Raw genomic sequence first — 23,781 nt, 5'->3', positions numbered from 1 at the left:
CCTCCGCCACCCGGACTGAGGCGAATCACTACGCCACCACGAGGATTTAGAACACATTGGGAATTGGGCATTCCAAATTGGGAGAAAAAGGGGAACAATCCCAAAAATAAATAAATAAAATAAATAAATAAAAAAGCACGTGTGTTCCAGTGAGACACTTACAATGGAAGTCAATGGGGTCAATCTGTAAACATTAAAATACTCACTGTTTCAAAAGTATAGACACAAGACATAAACAACATGTGTGTTAACATGATTTTACTGTGATAAAATCACTTACTAACTGCAACAATTTTACAACTTCATTGCCATGACGACGTAATGCCTAACCCCTGTAATCCCGGTAAATTACAATTTAAACAACTTTACAGCTCAAATAATACACATGGTTTTATCAGAAGGATTGATGTTAGTGCTTTTATACAATTATAAGCTTCACATTTCTCTGGACAACATTAATGATCAGATTCCTGCTGTGCTGTCAGAACCAGGATGGGTTTTCTGAGGCCATTTACTAAAAACTGAAGGTTTGAAGGTCTTTGGGATGTTACATTTTTTTTTGTATCATATGAAGAGTCAACTGTAACTAATCAATTTTTAGGTTGATTTCCTTGAAGAGTGTTATAAGTTATAAGTTTTTCATGTATCCCAGCTTTAAATGCAGAGTCAAGTAAGCCATATGTAGGTTGATTTACCTAAATGTGTGACTCTGTGGTGCTATCAAAACATTGTTCTGTTTGTTTGAGTAGCCCGTCCAGCCTGACACAGCAACACTGACTCAACCAATGTCATGAGTTTGGGGTGGGACTATCTCTTTGTTCGACCAATCGAAGACGAAGGGAGTTTTCTGTAATCAGTTTGAAAACATGCCCATCCACATTTCCAGCCATCTTGGTTCTGGAAGTAAATTTCTTATTCATTTTTTTCCTTTGAGATTTCATAAAAAGCATCATAAAAGAGTTGTGCGCCACGAACCAAACCAACCAGCTCTGAGTTGTGAACATTACAAACTTTGATTTGAAGCAAAAAAAAGTATTTTAGAAATCAGACAAAAAGACAAAGGTACAAGTCTGTGTACTTAACATATTTAATGAGGGAAAGAACTACAATCCAATTAAGTATTGCCAGTGACTTAATAGAATTAAAAACGATGGAAGAATATAAAACTCTTGTGTGGTGTTCGTTTTGTACTAACACATTCTGTGTTCCCGGTCAAAAATGACCGGCCCATTAAGATTGTTTAGAAATCTCTCATATTGCAAATATTATCACAAGATTTTGCATTAGATCTTTTTATCAACTTCTTTTTAGTAATTATGACAGGTTTTGAAGTCCTTTTTTGAACATACATATTTTTTAAATATATTTTTATTAATAGCAGGATTAATTAAACTGAGCCTGTACCATGCCAGTGGGGCACTCCCTGCAGAAAATAATAATAATAATAATGATAATAATAATTACATAATAAATGAATAACCACTTGCTTGTTCTGAACAAAGTAAGTGTCATTTTAAAGCTTAGAATCTGGACTTTACAATACATATAGCTGATCCTACCCATTCTAATGCTTTTTAATTTGCTGACAAATAAGAACTGTTTCGTTCTCATCAATTGCAAATTTGTTATCACAACAATTATATTCAGAGTTGCTAAAAACATAAAAAAGATGAGATAGCCATGTGTTATATATCATTGGAAAGATCTCAATTAGCAGAATGCAGTCAGCAAATTTGTTTCACTCAGAGGCCATTAATGTATGTAATGTATGAAATTCACCCTGACACACATAAATATAATAAACAGAAGTGTCTTTTTGTCACGTTTTCCCTTATTACTTCCTGAAACATACATATAACATAGGCAATGACATATGGTAACTTACAGCAGACTATCCCGATTCAAATGAGCCCAAACACAACATAATATGATGAGTAGACCTTGAAATATTCCTCAAAGAGTGTACATGGAAAGACAAAAGGGCACTCAACACACAATTGTGTGTGTGTATGTGTGTATATATATATATACATGGGTGTGTTGTGTGTGTGTGTGTGTGTGTGTGTGTGTGTGTGTGTGTGTGTGTGTGTGTGTGTGTGTGTGTGTTGTGTGTTGTGTATGTGTTGTTTGTGTGTGCGTGAGTGTGTGTGTTATGTGTGTTGTAAATGTTTGTTGTGTGTGTGAGTGTGTGTATGTGTGTGTTGTGTTTGTGAGTATGTGTGTGTTGTGTGTTGTGTATGTGTTGTTTGTGTGTGTGTGTGTGTGTGTGTGGGCAGGTTTAAGTGGTTTACGAGGAAAACATTTTAGGTTACAAACTGGTAATTACAAGGGTATTATGCTATAAATGTGGTTTATGAGGACATTTCTAGTGTCCCCATAATTTAAATCACTTAAAAAACATACTAAACGATGTTTTATTGAAAATGTAAAAATGCAGAAAGTTTTTTGTGAGGGTTAGGTTTAGGGGTAGGGTTAGGGTTAGGGGATAGAATCTATAGTTTGTACAGTATAAAAATCATTATGTCTATGGAGAATCCTCATAATGATAGCTGCACCAACATGTGTGAGTATGTGTGTGTGTGTTGTGTATGTGTGTGTGTGTGTGTGTGTGTGTGTGTGTGTGTGTGTGTGTGTGTGTGTGTGTGTGTGTGTGTCCGAGGACATATGTGCTCATCTAAAGAATTGGGATGCTCCTGAACACTTAATATGTCTGTATTTTGTAGTCTAGACCGGGAACATAACAAGTGTAACAAAGGTAAATAAACCAAAAAAACAAAACAAAAAGTAAAGAAAATGTTTTGTGTTTTCAGATACCATATGTGAACAAAGTCAAACGATTTTATTCCAATTGGATTAAGTAAAAAAAAAAAAAAAAAAAAAAAGTAGTCCAGGTATAAATGACCGGAACACAACATAAGGGTTAAAGTTTATATAGTATAGAAACAATATATTTAGTTTTTTTTTAAATTCAGATATACAATATATAAGTAGTTTGAGAGTGTAGGGAGAGCGACTGCATCATTCACAGTACGTCATGGGAGTGGGCGGAGCTGCAGAGCTCTTTTGGTGCACTTGATTCGCAGCGATTCTCTGATTGTTGGATGTTTCTCTTCAGGATTATGGGTAGTGTAGTTCTTCACCAGAATTTCTGCTTTTAAAAACATTTTTTTAAAGTCGATTAACAACCTCAGAGCTCACAGTTTTTAAAGGTTCATAAGTTATCATTAATAATCAATTCTCCAATGGAAAAAAAAAGCGAATGGGATTTTTACTTTCGGAACCAGAATGTTGCACTCTCTTCTGTTTGGTGACGCTAGTGACCAACACTCCTTAGCAACTGCATAGCAACATCCTGGCCAACAGCAAATCTAGTTGTTTTTGCAAGTCCATTTGGTACAGAAATTACACACGTCACCTCTAAGACAGGATGTCTGGGTTGACTCCTGACCCCTTCCACACTGTCTACATCCCCTCTGCTGTTTCTATTGTTCACGTTTGTCCCTCTGAGTGTTGATTATTACTCTTTGTATTTGCACCTTAAACTTCCTTTCTGCAACAGAGCATTTTCATTGTGTTCCCAGCAGTCCTTCTTCACCCTTATTATGAGGAAACGTTCAGCTGGTCGCGTCATCCTTATATGGAAAAGCTTGAGAAGGAGAGCCGTGTTCCAGAACAAATGATGCCGAGTCACAGTGGCTTTTATAGAAAGTGTGTTTTTGTCGCCCGCTGACTGGACAGAGGTTATTTATGAGCTATGTGACCTCGTACTGAATTTATTGTTGATTAATGAGGACAAATGAAGCCGTCTAGACAGTGTGACTAGAATGCACTTACTAACGAGAACCTGGATGAATGTTATATTGCGAACCCTGATGGTCTTTCGCAGGAGGTTTATTTATAGATCATGTTAAGTTTGCAGCTGGATTTTGAAACGCTAAATTCACAGACACTCATTATGTGCATGCACAATATTTCAAAAGCTGATCAAAAACCATAAAGCACAATAACTGAAGAGATGAACACAAACTGTTTCAAACAGTAGTATGCAGCATTGCTGTTACAGTACATGGCCTCTTTGTGCATGTTTAATTCAGTGAGTGGCGTCCAGTTTAGAAATAACATTGCTTATTTAGTAAAAATGTCTCAAGTCTGTTTAAACAAATAATAAGTCAAAAACTAAACGTGAAAAGTCACGACTGATTTTTCCTTTACGCTTTCATCTAAAATGGCTTATAGAGACAGTTTTACGTACAATGTGCTCTGGTTGTGTACTGCTCATCTTGGCAAATCTGGGTATTCCATGCATACTTTGCATAGTATACATACTAAATACACTGCAGAAAATGAAAAGTACCATTGTAGCATTGGCTATGTATATTCTGTACATAGCCAAAGTGCTTTAAAGACAGTCTGTTCACTTGGTGGTCATCTTGGTAGCTGTTTCTAGTCATTTAAGTACAGCTCCAACCACTTAAATGGGGAAAGACTGAAATCTCCAAAAGGTTTGCCAAGAATGCGTTTCACAATTGTACTTCTTTAGCTCAAATCAGGCAAACAACCTGTTCTAGATAATGAGCATGCATGTAGTTAAAACACCAGGCAATGCATTTGCCAATAAAACTATTGGCTCTTTTAACTGAAATGTGGGACTTTAATTTTTAACAGCTGGCCTGTCTCCTTATACAGACTTTGATATAAACTATATCACTATGTGCAAACGTGGAAATGAACTTGTACTGTCATAATAGAACAAAATATGATTCCCCTCAGGTAATGCTGCATCTGCCAAACCACCCAAAGATTCATCTGGAAATCTCGTATGTCACTTCAATGAATAAGCAGTGTTTTTGTCTCATAGATAATGGTTCATGAGAGACTGAACTCTGCTCTGGTAGTTTTACAGTGGGGTGAAGAGTTTGTGTAGTTACTTCTCTCAGGCGTTCTGCGCTGGCGTGTGATTGGCTGTCTATATGGAGATCTTCCGCCGTTGGCAGCGGTGAAGAAGGAATGCTGGGACTGAATGCCATCATTTGCTCTTGATTTTATTTATGAGCTGTGTGATGTAGCGTACAGTGGGGATAAGAAGGTGCAGTTAGTTTGAATGGCAGCCAGAATAGAGTCATTATTCAAACGATATCTACACACAAAACTCTTGACTCCTCTCTGTCAAACCTCGGCGCAATTCTTGACCTTTACTTTTGTTCATTTAGCAGATGCTTTGATTCTGTTGAATAACTCATGCACAATTGATTTATCCAAGGAAGAAAACAACACAAGTAGTTCTACCATTTTAAACTACCATACCATATTGTACCGTAATAAAATGCCATTCTATACCACAACGGACCTAATTTACAGTAGCGGCATCTTTATTTTTGACGGTAATGACAATGTGGCTGTGAAGGATGGACTCTATAGACTTACTTCAATGGGTCACACTGTTGTTTAAACAGTTTGAATCGTTTTTACGAAACATTAAAAAGAAAACCTCTTTCCAAGTGATTTCAGTTGACCAAAAATGACAGAAAACACAAGTTGTGGAATATTAGATTTGATCTAGGAGCTTTGTACAGCTTTATACAGTCGATGCCGTTGAAGAGACGGTCAGTCCATCCCCCACAGCCTTGTTTTCATAGACGCCAAAAATAAAATATGGCGCTACTTAGAAAAAGGGCTATACCATACCAAACTACCATACATACCACATTATTATGCCATACCGTACCAGAATATACCAAAACTACCATGCCATTCAATAACATACCAAACCAAACTACTATAACACTCTTTACTGTACTAAACTACCATACTATGCCATACAAAACCATACCATATTAGACCATCATTCTATACTGTAACATACCATACCAAACTAATTGAACTACCATACGCTACCATATCATACCATACCCTTTGTGTTTTCAGTGTAAATCCAAGACTGTACATGAGGGCTTATGTTAAACGTCTGTTTTATTTTTACAGATCCTGTGCTAAAATGGAGACCACAAAGGTACGTACAGTTCAAACTAAATATGTAAATACAGTATGTAACACCGTGTCCTCACCAGGCATGACTTAATATAGCTTAAACCATTTACAGTATTATCTTTTCCAGATATATGTTGTACAAATGTAAATACACTCAATAACAGTGAAAATGTCACTTGAACAAAATCACAGCCAATCAGAACATACTTTGTTTAAAGGTGTGTAGTTTTTTTTTTAGATTTTAAAAGACTTTCTTGTATCCCAAAAACCTGTTTGAAAACAGTCATTATTAGTGCAATTCCATTCATACACATCATCTTAAATATACAGCTATGTTGAGCGGGATTTTGAACCAATGAGATCTCACTGTGGGCGGGGCTACCCAGCGTGATGTGACAGAAATACAGTAGAAACCAAGCAACTGACAGAATGTCTTGCTGTGTGTCACTTGTCACAGTCGCAGCTGGTTGGTTTGAGGGAAAAAAAATGTACATTAACTTGAAAGAGATTTATTGCTTGTCGCTATATTATATCACGCCTGGTTAGGACACTAATGTTTAGCGTGTGCAGCATGTTTTGAATGCCTGATCTGTTGCATGTGACTGTAGAACTGTAAATATCTCGGCTTCCCCTCATTACAGAAAAGGTCACCAAAATTCTGTGGGTTTTTTAATGGTGGGAACCCTGTATGTTGAATAGAATCTGTTGGAAAAGTTAATCTGATTGTATTTTGTGACTGTTATGAGGGGGCATGACTCCTGCATGCATGTGCTGTGGTGTAAGCGTGTTGCATGTCTTTCATCACTTCCTGTAGGATGAAGCACCGGAGATCATAAAGCCTGTGCCCATCAACCAATCAGCTGTGCCTGCCACCACCTTCCCCGCCAGCCTCGCCCCGGGCAACAGCGCTTACAATAAGACCGCACGGCCTTTTGGTGGGACCGTTAATACCGTTCGATCAGTCAGTCCGTCCTCGGCACCGACAGCACCCAAAGCCGCTATCCCTTCCGCTTCTTCTGCATTCACTCCAGCTGCGCCTTCCCAGCAGCCTCCTCAGCCCCCATTCCCGCTGGGTGGCAGCGCCAACCGTCCGCTGTCCTCGCCTAGCTCCGCCCCTAGGCCCGCATCTGGCCACTCTCCCTTCGCCAACTCCTCCTCAACATCCTCCTCTGGCTCCTCGTCCCCGGCGAGAGTGATAGGCCCCCCATCTGTCCCCACCCCCCCACAGCCCTCCGTCTATAACACGCCCATCAACCTCTACTCCAATCAGAATGCCTGTGAGGTGGCGATGGGTCAGAGGCGGGGCCTGCTGGAGAGCAAAGGCATAGGAGAACAACAAAACGGGTAGGTGGAGCGAACTGACCAGTCACTGAGCTGCCTTTCCACTTCCTGTTCTTCATAACTTCATCTTTTCTGTCACAGAAAACCGTCCTCAGTGTTTTCAAAGCGCCTACTTCGATTTGTTATTAAGAACAGGACTTGGATCCTAAAACCTGGGAGTGAATGAGCTTTTTTTTAGCCATGGGTTCCTTCTGGAATTTCAGATGGGTTTTTAGAATAGCGTTTTATCGACTTGGGAGAACAGTAAGATCTATGGTTAACATTACTTGAAGAGACTTCTTTTGCGGTGATGTAATTTTTCAATATTTCAATTCTTTATCTTATCGCAGCCTACTATGCATATATTATTATAAGTAATTAGTATTTCGGGTCTCTATCGCAAGCCCTCTAGTGCCACCAACAGTTTAAAATTGCACTTATGTTTATGCTAATAACTTAAGAACGAATGCATAATATTAATAAAAATGCTTTTTTCCTTTGTTTTCTTGGCGAATGAAGTCGAATGAACATGGTATCAATTTGACTAGATTACAGTAGACTTTTTAGAACTCCTCCAAGGCCGTTTGTCTGATTCGAACGAAATTTGGTGTGTATCATCTATGGAAACTCTTTGTAAAAAGTTATCAAAAGCTTTGTGATCGACCAAACCGTTCTCGTATAACGCATCAATGTATTTGACGGCAAGCACGCCAAAGAGGTCGTGAAACTATATCTTGGCAAAGCATTGGCGTATTGAAATTAAACTTGGCATATGTGATAGCCATCAGGCCCTGAGGGTACCTGAGCAGTTTTGGCACAGCACCGCCTACTGGTCAAAAAATATTTAAAAAATGGCTATTTTTGCTAATAACTTCTGAATAGTTTGGACGAAAATCATGAGGCTGCGCGACAGCAACATACACTTTCATGCACTTTTCAAAGTTTGATTTCAGTCAGGCTAAAAAAATAATTGATCTTTTTTAAATGTCAAGTAAGCACTTAAGTCTGACTGTAATCTGTTTTTTGTTAAGTCGGACTAGCAGACCTAGATAATACGATTGTAGTACAGCATCGTCCAGTATGTATACATGTTAATCAGACCATAACTGGCTTTTTCGAAAGACTCACATCCTGTATTACCGGCACTTCCTCGGCTGACGTCCTTCCTTTCAATATTCTATTATGCATGTATCGTGTGTACTAGGACAGACAGATGAAGACTGTAGCTTGACTATGCAAAACCCTGATTATGCTTGACTATAACTGCGCATGTAAAGGTACTGACCGACTCAACCAATAGTGTGAGTTGCATGCGGACTATCTGTTTGTACAGTCAATCAAAGTCAGAGTTTTCTGGAGTCTCAAACTTAAGCTTTAAATAGAACTTTTCTTATAAATGCATATTTTGCTTGTGTTTTCACCGTATGTGGTCCAGTTTTAATAGACGATAGACTTTATTTACTCACTCAATATAGTTTTGACTGAGAAGTCAACAATGGATCAAAGAAAACTTGTAAAGCGCTAATGAGTCCAACATCTTCTGTCTGAGACCGAACGTGTGTTCCCTCTCATGTGGTTTTATTGAATTTAGTAAACATAAACTGTGTGTCTCACATGTTGGGACTTGGATAAACACAAAGTTCTGTTTTAAATTCAGACCACAAGATGAGAAAAACAAGTGGGGGAGGAAAGAATCTCTGAGATTTAGAAGACCAAGGTTTTGAGCGGCCTCAGGAGCGATGCGGTTTAGTCTGTACATTTCACTCGTTCTTTGCAGATTAGCTGTTTAGAGGTGAAAGTCTCAGCCCTCACAGAATGTCCATAGACATTTCAAGCTCAATCTAGCTTCTAGTCATTAGAAAGCTGAAATACCTCCACTTTGCGATGATTATATAACTTTTATCGTCAACAGTTAAAGACATATTTTTCCGAAGATTTGTTTAGCATGCTTTTCCTGCTGGACTGCATATTTTGTTCTGGACATTAAAGATGTAACGTTGGATTATTCACCCAAGCAACCTCACAGACAAGTAAAAATGGCTCATATTTTAGAGAACCGTCTTAAGTACGCACATATATAAAGTTTGTAGCTATTTGGGGCTTACAGTGGCAGTGATCGGTGCATAAAAGAGACGTTTGTATTTGATGTCTTACAGAAATCATATTTCACTTTGTGATTTGAAAATCTGTCAAGCTGTGGTATTTGGTCAACAAAATATACTGTATAATCGGATTCCTAAATATGAGAGCTCTCATTACATATATGACTTGTGTATTTAATTGCTATGTTAAATGATAGTCATATCAATATTTCTACATCATTACCTCTAGGTGGCGTTTATTTGCGAGATGGAATTTTTCAGGTATTATTTAGTTATTTTATGTAACATAAATGCAAACGTTAAGATTCTAAGCTTTCAACTGATACCACATATTTTAAGCGTAAACTTATTTTGCGATATAGCGCCCCCCTGTGGACCCGCTGGCGGTTAAAAAAAAAAAAATCTGCAAGTGGGCTGAAATAAACAAAACAATCCTGAATTCTAAATATAATAAACTGAATTCCAGATATGTTTTCCTGTAAATACATCTAGATGTCTTTTAAACAAGATAAATTTACTTCACCATTTCAGCCATACATTTCACTCATTCTTTGTAGATTTAGCTGTTTAGAGGCGAATGTCAACGTGTGTAATTCTGCAAAAAGCATTCTCTTAATCAGTGTGTTGTCTTGCTTTCCAGTAAAAATATCTGAACAATAATATACCTTGATGTTTATTTTTCTTACACCTTTACATAATTTTGGGTTAAAAAAGAATACATTGAAAGTCTTATTATCTTACACAATTTTGCTTCTCAAGTAAATGTACCTGGTGGCGTAGTGACTCGCCTCAATCCGGGTGGTGGAGGACGAATCTCAGTTGCCTCCGTGTCTGAGATGTCAAGCCACGCATCTTATCATGTGGCTTGTTGAGTGCGTTACCACGGAGATGTAGCTCGTGTGGAGGCTTCACGCTATTCTCTGTGGCATCCATGCACAACTCACCACGCGCGCCACGTAGAACGAACCACATTATAGTGACCACGAGGAAGTTACCCCATGTGACTCTACCCTCCCTAGCAACCGGGCCAGTTTGGTTGCTGGGATTCGAACTAGCGAACTAGCGAATTCCAGTGGTGGTAACCAGTGTCTCTTACCACTGACCTACCCAGGCCCCCGTAAATGTATCTTTTTAAAATGATGTTCAGGTATTTATACAGGAAAATAAGACACACATCCTCAGTAAGAAAATAATTTTTTGCTCTGTAAATAAACTTATAGCCTGATGTAAATCCCCTAGAATCTGTAACAGATCAAAATATTTATATGAAATATTACCGCATGCCGTTCTTGTCATCTCTATATTAATGGTTGTTATGGACACATTTCTCAGAATATATGATTATGAGCTTCCTGATTCCTGTGTTCGTGAAGTCAACAGGAAATGGGAGAGTTCAGGTTGAGACAGGACAAATCCCTGGACCACTGATGGATTATCCAGAGAGCTTTAGAGAAGAGATAATGTATGGTATCCTCTCTCCCTCTCTCCCTCTCTCCCAATTGACTTAAAGGATAGTTCAGCAAGACAATAGAAATTCTGTCATCATTTATTCAACATCATGTCATTCTAAACTTGTAAAAACACTTGGTGTGAGGAACAGACCCAAATTTAAGGTGTATATTAATACGATTGTTCGACTAACCAGTCATTTGACAAAATATACATGAAATAACTGGGGTTTTTACACATGTTTATGACATATTTGGACACATGTTCAGTGTTTGTTGATGTCCGGATGGTCATGTACTGGGCTTGTAAACTGGGTGTGGTATCGGGATGCACCTGTGTTGAACTTCCTGTCCCATCAAAGTAAGCGTCCGTTATCCAAACAGATGTATGGAGACTGAATCTAAACATTAATGCAATGTCCTCTCTGTAACCCCCCTTTATATGTCCCATATGGCATGTTTATAGCACTGTGGGGACGTCGACTCCATTTGTTTTCATCTGACTCCTGCAGTCGCATCTGGCTACTGCTTCTAATTTACTATGCCGACGGCTAGCTCCAGGAATGTTTGTAAAATTCCCTGTGAGTTTCCTGCTGCGTTACTGACACGAGCAATTAGTGTACCGCGAGAAGCAGGCACAGTGATATTTGATCCATGTTCTCACTCAAATTAAAGTAATTTACTCCACTGAAGGAGGGAGAGAGGAAAGGAGCCGTTCTGCCCTGTTGTGTGTTCTGTGTCAGCAGACGTTCATTGGTGTTTTTGACAGTCCTGACCCAAAGACACTGAGTTTGTGTTTTCTAATCATACATGAAAGTTGGATTTGAGGATTTGAAATATGTAAGGTCTAAAACATAATCTACGCAAGTATGCCAATGCAAACGCTTCTACATACACCAGGTCAGGATGCAATTTGTAATCTAATTAGACCTTGCATTCTCAGCTTTTAGTGTAAACCAGTGCTTCTCAACTGGTGGGTTGTGACCCAAAAATTGGTTCAAGTCTTCTGATTAGGTCAAAGATAGCTGTGAAAAAGCATGCTAAATGTGCATAACAAAATGCTTTTAACAATATAATTGTGCATTGAGAGTAACATGATAGGGATGGGAATCGTAAGGAATTGAATGATTCCTATTCTTTAATGGATCCATTAAGGATTTTTTTATGGCTTTTAGGATTTTTTTTTAATATTTACAAAATCTATTTTCATTGCATTTTCTGCCCACAGCAGTCTGTTGCCAAGTGATCATTTCAGATTTCAACAGATCTAAAATAACACATTAGAAATACATTTAATAAAATTCTTATACAGACTGTTTACACAAACTTTTAAGAGGCATAAATGCAGTGCAATAATTTGCTAAATATTATTTTATTACTGACTATTTTTTTCTTATTATTTTCCAGTATACGGATGAGTTTACTTGAAATGACATACTTTAAGATATTTTGTCATTTTCAGAGAAAACTAATAAAACATGTATACTTTCAACAAGAAAAAAACTTTTTGCCAGTGGAGTGAGACAAATAAACTTAATTAACAATACAAGCATAGACCCACAAAAAAAATGACACTTAATAGTATTACTAGTAAAAAAATTAATAAATAAAATTAAATAAAAAATAAAAACATCTGGTAACACTTTATTTTACAGTGCCCTTGTTACACATATTACATGTATTGACTATGGTAATAACAGTAAATTATGCATAATTACATGTAACTAACCCTAATCCTAACCCTAAACCTATAGTAGTAATTAATATTACTCAGTACTTACTTGTGTAATTACACTGTAACAAGGACACTGTAAAATAAAGTGTAACCAAAATTATTTTTTAAGGATGTTTTGATATTTCTTTTTACAAAAAAAAAAAAAAAGAAAATATTAATAATAATTATATATATATATATATATAACTAAACAAATAAAAAATGCCTTAATATATTTAATTCATAAATAATTTTTTAAATAAAATAAATAAATAAATAAAATGTTCACTGTAACAAGGACACTGTAAAATAAAGTGTAACCAAAATTACTTTTTTAAGGATGTTTAGATAATTGTTTTACTAGAAAATAAGAATATATATATATATATATATATATATATATATATATATAATTATTATTATTATTATTATATAAAACTAAACAAACAAAAAATGCCCTAATATATTTAATTCATAAATATTTTTTTAAAATAAAATAAATAAATAAAATAAATGTTCACTGTAACAAGGACACTGTAAAATAAAGTGTAACCAAAATTACTTTTTAAGGATGTTTAGATATTTTTTTTTAATATAAAATAAGAATATATATATATATTATTATTATTATTATTATATAAAACTAAAACAAACACTTTTTTTTTTTATATATACATATAAAACAAAACTTGTAGACCTATTTTTAACGGCACATTGCCATGAATAACCAGTCAGTAATTGCACTGCCTTACTGAAGTCTCACGATTAACAGTTCTTGGTTCAGTTCGAGAAGGACATGATGGTAGTCAGATAAAAACTAAAGAAAGATTCGGCTCATTACAATCATTCGTTTGAGAATTGGACTACACTGGTTACACTGTTGAATCAAAAGAACTAGCTCATGATAATAATTTGTTTTAGAACAATAAACGGAACCGAAAGTCATGAACATTATACATTTCCGGTATTTAAAAAAACAAAACTGTAAATGCTTCATATATTTTGCTGTTGACATCAAAGGCTGAACGTCCAATCAAGTGCTACAGTATTTCGACTCAGATTCATCTGTCACTTGGTTGTATGGCAAATACTACTAGAAGAGTGTTTGTTCCATTTGTTAACTTGGGAACTCTTTCACTGAATACTTAGGTTTTATTTTACTGCCGTAGGAGCACAACAACACACCCAAAGTATGTACAATGGGACACACGTTTGCCATGTAGTGGCCGAACATTCACATCTGCATTTGCATACTTGTGTGAAGTGTGTTTCTGGTCTATGTGCATGTGTGTGAGTTTCTGCATGGGTCTTGACGTAGTCTTTGATTAATCACCCTTTAAACGGAACGCTTCAGATGTCTTACTCTCCACCTGTCTCGCTCTCTCTCTCTCTGTCTCTCTCTACAGGAGGAGCCCATGACAAAGTTAGTGTTCTGGATGCTTGTGTATCTGCGTGACATGAATTGGGTTCTTTCACAATGACAAACTGATGACTCAATTACATCAACAAATTATTTTATCACCACTTCCATTACATCATTTCATGAAGGGTTTTTGAAGAGTCCATTCATGTCAGGGATCAATGGTGTGCTGTCGCAGTGATGTCATGACTCGATAGACCGAGCATGTGCTGCTGTCAATCATGTGTCAATGTGTTTATTCACAGCACTGACATTAATTCTCCGGTGCATTTAAAAGCTGTATAAATAGTAGCAGCATGACACTGACCTCCATATAGTGTGTTTGTTACTCGAAAGAGAGAGAGAGAATTCTAGTGAAGATTTTGTCATAGAAAGCATAGATGGACAGTTAGTTTAATGTTAGTGCCATCTAGTGGTCTGAGTTGGAATTGTCCAGACAAGAAACCACACTAATTTATTAGTTTCACCCCATTTTTTAATGTCTAGAAAATTTGAAAAGGGTCATTTCATGAGGAATCAAATTCTCTTTTCTTTGATTAACTTCATAAGTTGACCTCAGGGAAAAAACAAAATAATAATGTTTGTTATAATAAATACTCTGTCGCTCACATGTTTCCAATGGTTGACATAATAACTCATCTAAAATAACATTTGCATGCTGAAATACTAGATAACTTTTATTGCACCAATTATTAGACAAGTAATATTATGTTTTATTTGCATTTTAACTGAGTTTACAATTAAATGCATGTTTTTTAAAACATTTAATTTTAATAAAAAATGTAAATATTAAAATGTGTTACCAAATAGTTATAATTTTGGACTTTAAATAGTTAGATGGTGCTTAGTCCAATCTCGCCCGTGGCTTAAAGTAGAGTTTGAAACCCCTGGTTTATCCCCATTTTTGAGTTTCTAGAAAAGTTTCAAAGTGGTCATATTACGTGGAATGAAATTATTTTTGATTCTCTTCTCTTGACTAACTTTACAAGTGGACCTTAGGGGAAAAAAATGAAAAAAAAAATGCATTTGCACTGTATTTGCCCACACACTAACTGTCTTGAATGACATTTGCATGCTGAAATACATGATAACTTATTGCACAAATTATTAGATTAGTAATATTATATTTTCTTTGCATTTTATTTCCATAGTGGACCTCAGAGTATTCTAAAGTAAGTAGAAGCATATATTGTAAACAGTACAGCTTCTTGACTTTAGATGTAGAGAATGGGAGTTTGTTCTATCCTACCGCTGACTTTCTTTTCTATCTTTTCACATTTCCTCTTTCACATGAACCTCAGAAAAACTCCTCCCAGGTAAAGGATCACCTGTGATGATGTCACATTAGTGTGTGTGTATAATGATGACATTAATAATCAGTGTAAGCATCAGTGTGTTGTTACTGTGCGTTTGTGTGTGTCAGGACCGCTCGGAAACCCGTCATAGAGATGGATGTGAATCATGTGTCTCCGCTCAGTGATGCCAGTAAAAAGCGTCTGATTGAGGACACGGAGGATTGGCACCCACGCACGGGCACGTCACAGTCGCGATCCTTCCGTATCCTGGCACAGATCACAGGCACAGAAAACGGTAAGAAGCCGCCTTATAATTACTGTATGACACTTGTTTTAAATACTGCTCTCTGGACTACTTGATTGCAATTGGATAATCATGACACAGTTTTAATTTCCAAAAATAAAATCTATTTTCCAGTGGGGGTAAGAAAAATAAACTTAATTTAAGATGCGTTCTTAGAAAGCATGTCTTGATATCTTATGCAGTTTTGTTTCTCAGTTAAATGTATCTTGTTCCAAAGATGTTTAAATGTTCTTTTACTGGACATAAATACTGATTAAAGAAACATCTTTGAAATAAGATACATTTAACTGAGACATTAAGATAAGTTTTCTGAGAATGCATCTTGAATTGTTATGTTTATTTTTCTTATCTGGCACTGGAAAATAGTTTTGTTTTGGAAATGAAAATGTAAAGAAAATGTTAAATTATTACTCTAAAATTGCATAAAATAAATACTTGTTTTTAGAGTACATCCCTTGAATCAAGATGATTTTTCTTACCTTTTTTTTTCTTTTTTTTGTTGTTAAATTTAGTGAGGTTTATTTTTATCTTATTACTGTGAAATAAGAAAATTATCCTGACTAGAAAAACAAATTGTTGCGCAGTTACAGCTAATATGTTTTCATGCTTTCCCGTAAAACTATATCAAATAAACCTATCTAGTTTTTTTAGAAATATTTATTTCAAGATGTAATCTCTGAAATCAAGCCTTAATATCAATCTCAAGTACATTTATTTTGTTTTAAAGATAAAAAGAATGAATTAGAAAATTAAATGAATTTTTTTATTTTTATTTCTTATAATGTAATAAAAATAATATCACCTCAAATCAATATTTCATGTCCATGTATACAAGTAATAAACAGGATAATGTACCATTGTCGGTCATTATTTGCAAACTTAACCCCTTCAGGATGATACAAGACATGATACCCTGTTAGGGTTTATTTTTTTATTAATAGTTAATTTAATCAAAATACTTTAGAGTCTTATTAAAGTGCCAATTATATTCCAAAACCTACCAACTTCAAACGTTGCTCTAAAGACTCACTTTTTCACTTTTTTAAAGTGTTTAAAGCTTAAAATGTAAGTCTGTTCTGAAACACAGTTTGTTAATTCTCTGTAATTTCTCTCCGGTAGATCAAGCCCAGGAGAAGCGGCCCGGAAAGAAGTAAGTTCCCATGATGTGACTCCATCTGATGGTATTTTTACTCCAAACATGAGTGTGGCTGTGTGTTTAAATGATATGAAGTCTTGTGTGTTCATTGCCTTGGGCAGAAATAAGGGTTCTGATTTAAGCACAAACCACATGAAACCAGAAGATCGTTCTGGTGTTTTAGGCTTAAACTTCACTTAATCCCAGAAGGTCTTGAGTCCTGATTAGTCGTAATCTCTCTGACCAGATCAATGCCTCAAACCGCCCCGTCATTGAGCGGAATTGTTGGTAATTAGATGGGATTGTAGGTGATCAGGGCTTTTCTTTCTCTTTCTCTGACTTGAGGAACTGGAGGAAAACATGTGGCTCAGAGCAGCTTCAGGAAACACTCAATTAGTTTGCATATTGTTGAGCCGGTTCAGTACATGGTAATGCACATTTAAGGACATTTTTGTTGACATTTTATATGCTACACAACTTTGGTACAGGATTGGGTCACCACTTGATGTTCAAAGTAAAATCTGTGTCCTGAAGCGAGTATAATTGTAGAGGAGAGCATGTTATCATGTGTTAAGGTTTATCACGCATTCCCTTTCCTTCTGCATAAAAGGACTGAATTAATGAGTTTATTCCTGTTCATTTGCTGTTTCTCTCTCTCCATCGTCATGTCGTCAGGGTGAATAAAGTGGACCCAGAGTCGGTTCGGCCCCAGTACAACAAACTGAGAGACTGGCATCACGATGTATCAGCCCGAGTGTTGAATGTACAGTAGAACCTGATGCAAAAATCCAACACCTCATGTTAGAGAAGTTGTGTGTTTATTTATGTGTGCAGGTGTAAAAGTGTCAGTGTTTGCGGATTTACACGTTTCGGATGAACGATGTTTGACATGTACGCTTTAGACGATAGTTCATATAATGTTCTGGTTGTTTGTTTTTCTTTGCATGATCGAGATCTGCTTTTCCTTCCAGCTCAGTCTGTGTTTTCTTTTTTCTGTTTCCTCTGTATTTTCATGCTTTACTTTCTGTCAATCACATATAAACCTTCTGAAATGAAACTATTTGGAGTGATCTGTTATGTGTACTTTGTTTCATTCTCTGATATGCTAGTATTTCTGTCTAAATGCACCAATAAAGCTTTTTCTTTGGTCTCTCTGTCTCTGATGCATCTATATTCTCTCCTCTGTTTCCTTTTTCATCTTCTGAATTCTTGACAGTTAAACAACACAAATAATTTGGTGTAGTCGTCGACTGATAAGGCAGATGCTGATGTCTAGACTGTAGTGGAGCCGATGGTTGATATCATTTGGATATATTTATAATACAGTTTAATGATGCAATGCACACAAAATTGCAGTTCACAAAAAAAATATTGGAAATCAGAAAATGTGTTTTATCCACTGACAGATGGATTTTGAAAATAGTCTGTATAGGCCAATTAGAATCAATATGGTAGAGTAGTAGTTTGGTAGATATATGTATAGATATGTCAGACTTAACTAGGTCTTCTGAACTTAAAGGGATAGTTCACCCAAAAATGGAAATGATGTCTTCATTTACTTGCATTGCATGGAAAAAGATAAAATAATAGTGGATGGTGACTGAGGCTAACATTCTGCCTAACATCTCCTTTTGTGTTCCACGGAGAAAAGAAAGTCAAATGAGTTTGGAACAACATGAGAGTGATTAAATAATGACAGAATTTGTATTTATGGGCGAATTATCCCTTTAAGTATGGATTAAGCATACATAAATATATAAACATTTAGAAGATCAAAAAGTTCCTTCACAGTGAACTTTGCAAAAGATATTTTCGTCTCTCCTATGGGAAGACTAGTAGTCTAGTTTAACAGGTTGTTTCACAGACCATATAACCAGCACTAATACAGCACAGGTTCTGTACAGTGCTTAAAAACAAAATCTGACTTTTCATGGGTGATCACAGATCAACTGCTCCAGCTCGTAATGTATGGTGATCTTTCTGTCACTCATCAGCTTTATCCAACAAACCTTTTATAGAGCTCCGACTCTCTCTATGACTGAAGATTTATAATTGTTATGTATTGGCAAAGATCAATAATGGATGTGTTTCTCCCTTCTGGGCACCTGTCTCTCTCCCTCTCTCTCTCTCTCTCTCTCTCTCTCTCTCTCACTCAATTAATTTCTTTATCCATTTTTAATCATCACAGATATCTCTAGCGGGCAAAAAGCTCTCAGAACAGAATGTCATAAAAGACACTAAGAGAAATGGAGCATAGAGTAGAGCCATATGAAATATATAGCTTTTAACAGTAGAAAATCTGAGGGGTTATTATATATGAATACTTCTATTATCTGTAATGCAGCTTCACTGTTAGTTACAGGCAATAACAGACTGATTCTGTACTGTTGGAAGACACTCGGTGGTGCCACAGCATTTTATTGGCATTTACTAAGGCAAGCATGACTATTACTGTTGCTCATAGGGATTTGCTCAAACCCCTAACCCTAAGTATGAAACGTTTAGTGTGTAACCTGTCCAGAGAACATCCTAGCAATGCTTTTTCTAGAGCATTGAAGCAGATGGCTGCTTGAAATTTTAATCCCCTGGAAAAATACTTAAGAAATAAAAACTGTACTGAAAATTATCATGGAAGTGGAAAAGCAAAAAAAAAAGATTAAAAGCAAAACAGGCTTCAAGTGTGAAAAAGGAGAAACAGTCGAAGACATTGATGGCGGTGAAGAGGGACGTGAGAATAATGGCGAGGCGGTAACAATGTAACCACATATTCAGTGATTGTGGGGGTGAGGGTGGCAAATGTAATAATTTAATAATCAACCATGTGAAAAACCCATATCAGTAGACTAATTTTATGAATACTGGGGGGGACAATATGTCAGTGTGTATGGTCGTTACAGCCCTTCGAGGCAGGGAAGGTCAACGAAGTAGTAGCTAACTCAGGTATGCGGGCTATCCACAATGAGATCCGAGCGCTCAGAGCAAATTTTAAAAGGGATATGGGAGAATTTAGACTCTCTTTTCGCGATGATATGAGGAAGGAGCCGAACGAGTTTAGGGAAGAAATCAACCAGAAGCTTAAAGAATTTACAAATGATCTGCAAACCACCAAAGTCAGAGTGATGGAGGAAGAACAACACATAGCTGATATCGAAAAATGGGACGGCAAGTGATGCACTAATTCAAGCGCTGGAGAATCAAGAGGCTCTACAAGCAAAGTTAACTGATTTAGAAGCTTGCTCATGACGGAACAACCTCCGTGTTTACGGAGTCCCGGAGGGATCCGAGGGAAGCAAACTACCGGAGTTTGTAACAAGGCTTATAAAGTCGGAGCTTGGCCCGCCACTGACGGGCATGGACCTCGGAATACAGCGCTGCCATAGAGCACTCGCTCCAAAGCCTCCCCACGATGCACTGCCCAGATCACTGGTGCTTTGCTTCCTCGAGTTCAGAGTGAAAGAACAGGTGCTGCACATAGTGTGGAATAAGAAAGAAGTCCGCTACGAAGGGAAGAGGATTTATTTAGATCAAGATTACCCTCCCAAGATATTGAAGAAAAGGAAGGCATACGTGGGGATACAAAACCAATGGCTCCAATGGGCTCAAAACCATGAGGATTTGGTTCCAAATGTCACATCCAGCCAAATTGAAGTTGTTCTTCGACAGCGGTACTCAAATCTACGAGAGCGCGGCAGAAGCAGCTAAAGATTGGAAGAACGGATATGGGAGAGTGTACGGAGCTTTCATCGAATCCCCCTGGGACCATCTGATACTGATGAGTGAAACGTCGGAGGGTAATTGTCTGTAGCGTGATCAAGAGGTAAGTGGTTGGGAGCCATACATCTCTACGACGGGTCAGCCCAATGACTGATAATGTAAATATCAATGCGGATCCTGAGACTTTATTAAACCACCTAGTTTTGAGTAAGCTAATGTTAGCTATGGCAAACGGCACATCAACGATACATGGACAGTAATAACACTTGGCTAAAGAACAGAGTGGATGTGATATTGTTGAAGTAAAGGGGATAATAATTGTATGTAATAAATGTATTTTCTATCAGCTTACTCAGGGACTAAATATTATTCCTTGAGCCTGCCCAAGTTGAATCTTTAAACCGGTCATATGGGAACAGTTTAGAAATTACCGGTGCATCGAATACCCAAGAGAGTACTTTCTTTTGCACTGACGGGAGACCCTCGATGGACACAAGGATTTCCTCTCAATTTGATGTTCTGTTTACACTTCAGACTTGGAAGTTTCTTTTTTCCTTACTTCATTATGGAATGTGTTCATTTTATTACGATTGTTTACACATAAGTACACGTGAGTCGAAACGAACATATGCATCATCAGGAGTACAAGATAGTTACACTTAAAGTCAGTGGGCTACATAACCCGATTAAAAGGAGTAAAATCATTGCAAAGATGAAACGGGAAAGGATGCAGGTAATTTATAGACAGGAGACCCATCTATCTCCTCCAGAACATGAGACATTGAAAGGAATTGGTTTTCAAAATACTTATTATTCATCTCATAATTCTGGACAAGAAAATATTTGATTTAATAGCCACAGAATCATATGGAACCCTTATATGTGGTGGAGAATTAAATATGGGTGCTTAAAGAATTGGGAATGATTGATGTGTAGAGAGTTTCATCCAGCGGAAAAACAATTGACCTATTATTCATCATGCCATTCTGTGTACTTAAGAATTGATTACTTATTAATATACAGTGCAGACAGACATAGAATCAAAGACTGTAATATAGGGACTAGGGAGGTATCTGACCACTCAGGAGTATACCTTACTTTACATTTAGATAATCAACAGAAAAACACACTCTGGAGACTTAGAATACAAGTATCTTAAATTATATAGCAGATTCAGAAGAAATTTGAAATGTATCTCCAAAGTAATGACAATGGAGAAGTGTCTCCAAGTACTTTATGGGATGCAGCAAATGCTGTAGTTCGGGGTAGAATTATTGCTCTCACTGTCTCCCAGAAAAAAAGAATAACAGAAAAGATTATCAGGTCCACAAGAGAAAATGAAGAATTTAGAGATTAAACATACCGAACAGAAAGATCCACAAATATTGATTAGATTTAACAAAGTTAAACAAGACACAAATGGGATATATGAGGAGGAAATAGAAAAACTGATCAGGGGCCTGTGTAGCTCAGTGGTAAAGACTCTGGCTACCACCCCTGGTGTGCTGAGTGACTCCAGCTAGGTCTCCCAAGCAACCAAATTGGCCCGGTTGCTAGGGAGGGTAGAGTCACATGGGGTAACCTCCTCATGATCGCTATAATGTGGTTCGTTCTCGGTTGGGCGCGTGGTGAGTTGAGCGTGGTTGCTGCGGTGGATGGTGTGAAGCCTCCACACGCACTATGCCACGTGATAAGATGCGCGGGTTGACGATCTCAGACCTGGAGGCAACTGGGATTCGTCCTCTGCCACCCGGATTGAGGTGAATCACTACGCGACCACAAGAACTTAAAAGCACTTTGGGAATTGGGCATTCCAAATTGGAAGAAAAAGGATGAATCTCCTATCCTGGAGAATACGAAAACAACAGGCAAATAATACAATAAATAAAATCAGGAATCCTAAAAAACAAAATATATGCAGCGATGAAAAGACATTCAACAATCCTTCGAACTATATTACAAAGATCTATACACTCAACCGGCCAGGGCAGACACTCCAACAATGGAGAGATTTCTAGACTCTTTGGACCTACCATCTATAGGAGAACAACAGAAAAAAAGGACTGTTGGCTGAGATAACGATAGAAGAATTGAATAGTGCTATCTCAAAGTTAAAACATAAGGCACCTGGCACAGATGGTTATCCGTCTGCATGGTACAAAACATTTAGACCCCAGATAACACCTATGCTGCTTTTTTGCTTTAACCATACATTGAGAACAGAGGAGCCCCCATAATCATGGAGAGAAGCAGTCATCTCAATTCCAAAAGAAGGGAAGCATAAGAAGGAGTGCAGCTCATATAGACCAATATCGGTCCTAAATGTAGATTATAAACTATTTGCTTCAATCTTATCTAACAGAATGGAGGTCATTATCCCTGAGCTGGTGGATCTAGACCAAACCTGTTTCATGCAAAACAGGCAGACGAGCCATATTACAACAGAAAACATAAGTGCAATGCTGGTGAGCTTAGATGCTGAGAAAGCATTCAATTCAGTGGGTTGGGACTATCTGTATCGAGTGCTTGCAAGATTCGGCTTTAATGATGATTTTGTTGTGCATTTAGAAGTTATACTCCTCACCAATAGCCAAGATAAAGGTTAATGGACACCTGTCGCAAACAGTTCATTTGGAAAGAGGGACGTGCCAGGGCTGCCCCTTGAGCCCTGCCCTATTTGCACTGTTTATCGAACCTTTGGCCCAAGCAATAAGAGAGGATTTGGAGATAAAAGGGATTTTGATCAGAGGAGATGAACATAAGGTCTGTATGTATGCAGACGATGTCCTGATGTTCCTGGCGAGCCCTGAGTCTAGTATTCCCGAATTAATAACCCTTCTAAAAATATATAATTCATACTCTGTATATAAATTAAATATCCAAAAAACTCAAACCCTCAATTATTATTTTACACCCCATCCAGATACAAGAAGGTGATATGACTGTAAATGGAACTCTCCCTCAATAAAATACTTAAGACATATCCTACAAAAGACATATTGAAACTCTTTGACAGCAACTATGGCCCCATTAACAAGGAGATAAAATCTGACATTTCTAGATGGACTTTGCTTCCATTAGATATGAGTAATCGAATAGAAATAATTTAAATGAACGTGTTACCATGGCTACTCTATCTTTTTCAATCATTGCCTCTGGAAGTACACCCAAAAATAATTTAAGGAATGGGATGGGATGATTTCGAGGTTCGTCTTGAACAGTAGAAGACCTAGGGTAAGGTTTACGACACTGCAGTTGGCAAAAGAGAAGGGAGGGAGAGCTCTAACATGCCTACAGAATTACTATTATGCTGCACAATTGAAACCCTTTAGTATGCTGGT

At 37.1% G+C, this 23,781-nt stretch overlaps 1 protein-coding gene across 3 annotated transcripts in view; it reads left to right on the top strand.

Annotated features, from left to right (window-relative positions):
• Positions 1-23,781, top strand: part of LOC127433074 (PDZ and LIM domain protein 5-like) — a 112,737-nt gene that overhangs the window by 63,824 nt on the left and 25,132 nt on the right. For 2 of the 3 annotated variants that reach the window (XM_051684720.1, XM_051684721.1), the window contains exons 4-7: positions 5,983-6,010; positions 6,803-7,332; positions 15,416-15,582; positions 16,711-16,741. In XM_051684720.1, the coding sequence (XP_051540680.1) occupies positions 5,983-6,010; positions 6,803-7,332; positions 15,416-15,582; positions 16,711-16,741 (756 nt within the window). Of the gene's footprint in view, positions 1-5,982; positions 6,011-6,802; positions 7,333-13,978; positions 13,996-15,143; positions 15,165-15,293; positions 15,309-15,415; positions 15,583-16,710; positions 16,742-23,781 lie in introns of all 3 variants that reach the window. The other variant, XM_051684722.1, reaches the window with a different exon arrangement.

Source organism: Myxocyprinus asiaticus, chromosome 42 (assembly GCF_019703515.2).
Source record: "Myxocyprinus asiaticus isolate MX2 ecotype Aquarium Trade chromosome 42, UBuf_Myxa_2, whole genome shotgun sequence".
NCBI lineage: Eukaryota > Metazoa > Chordata > Actinopteri > Cypriniformes > Catostomidae > Myxocyprinus > Myxocyprinus asiaticus.
The sequence above is the reverse complement of the archived record's forward strand: the minus strand, read 5'-3'. Positions and strand labels throughout refer to the sequence as shown.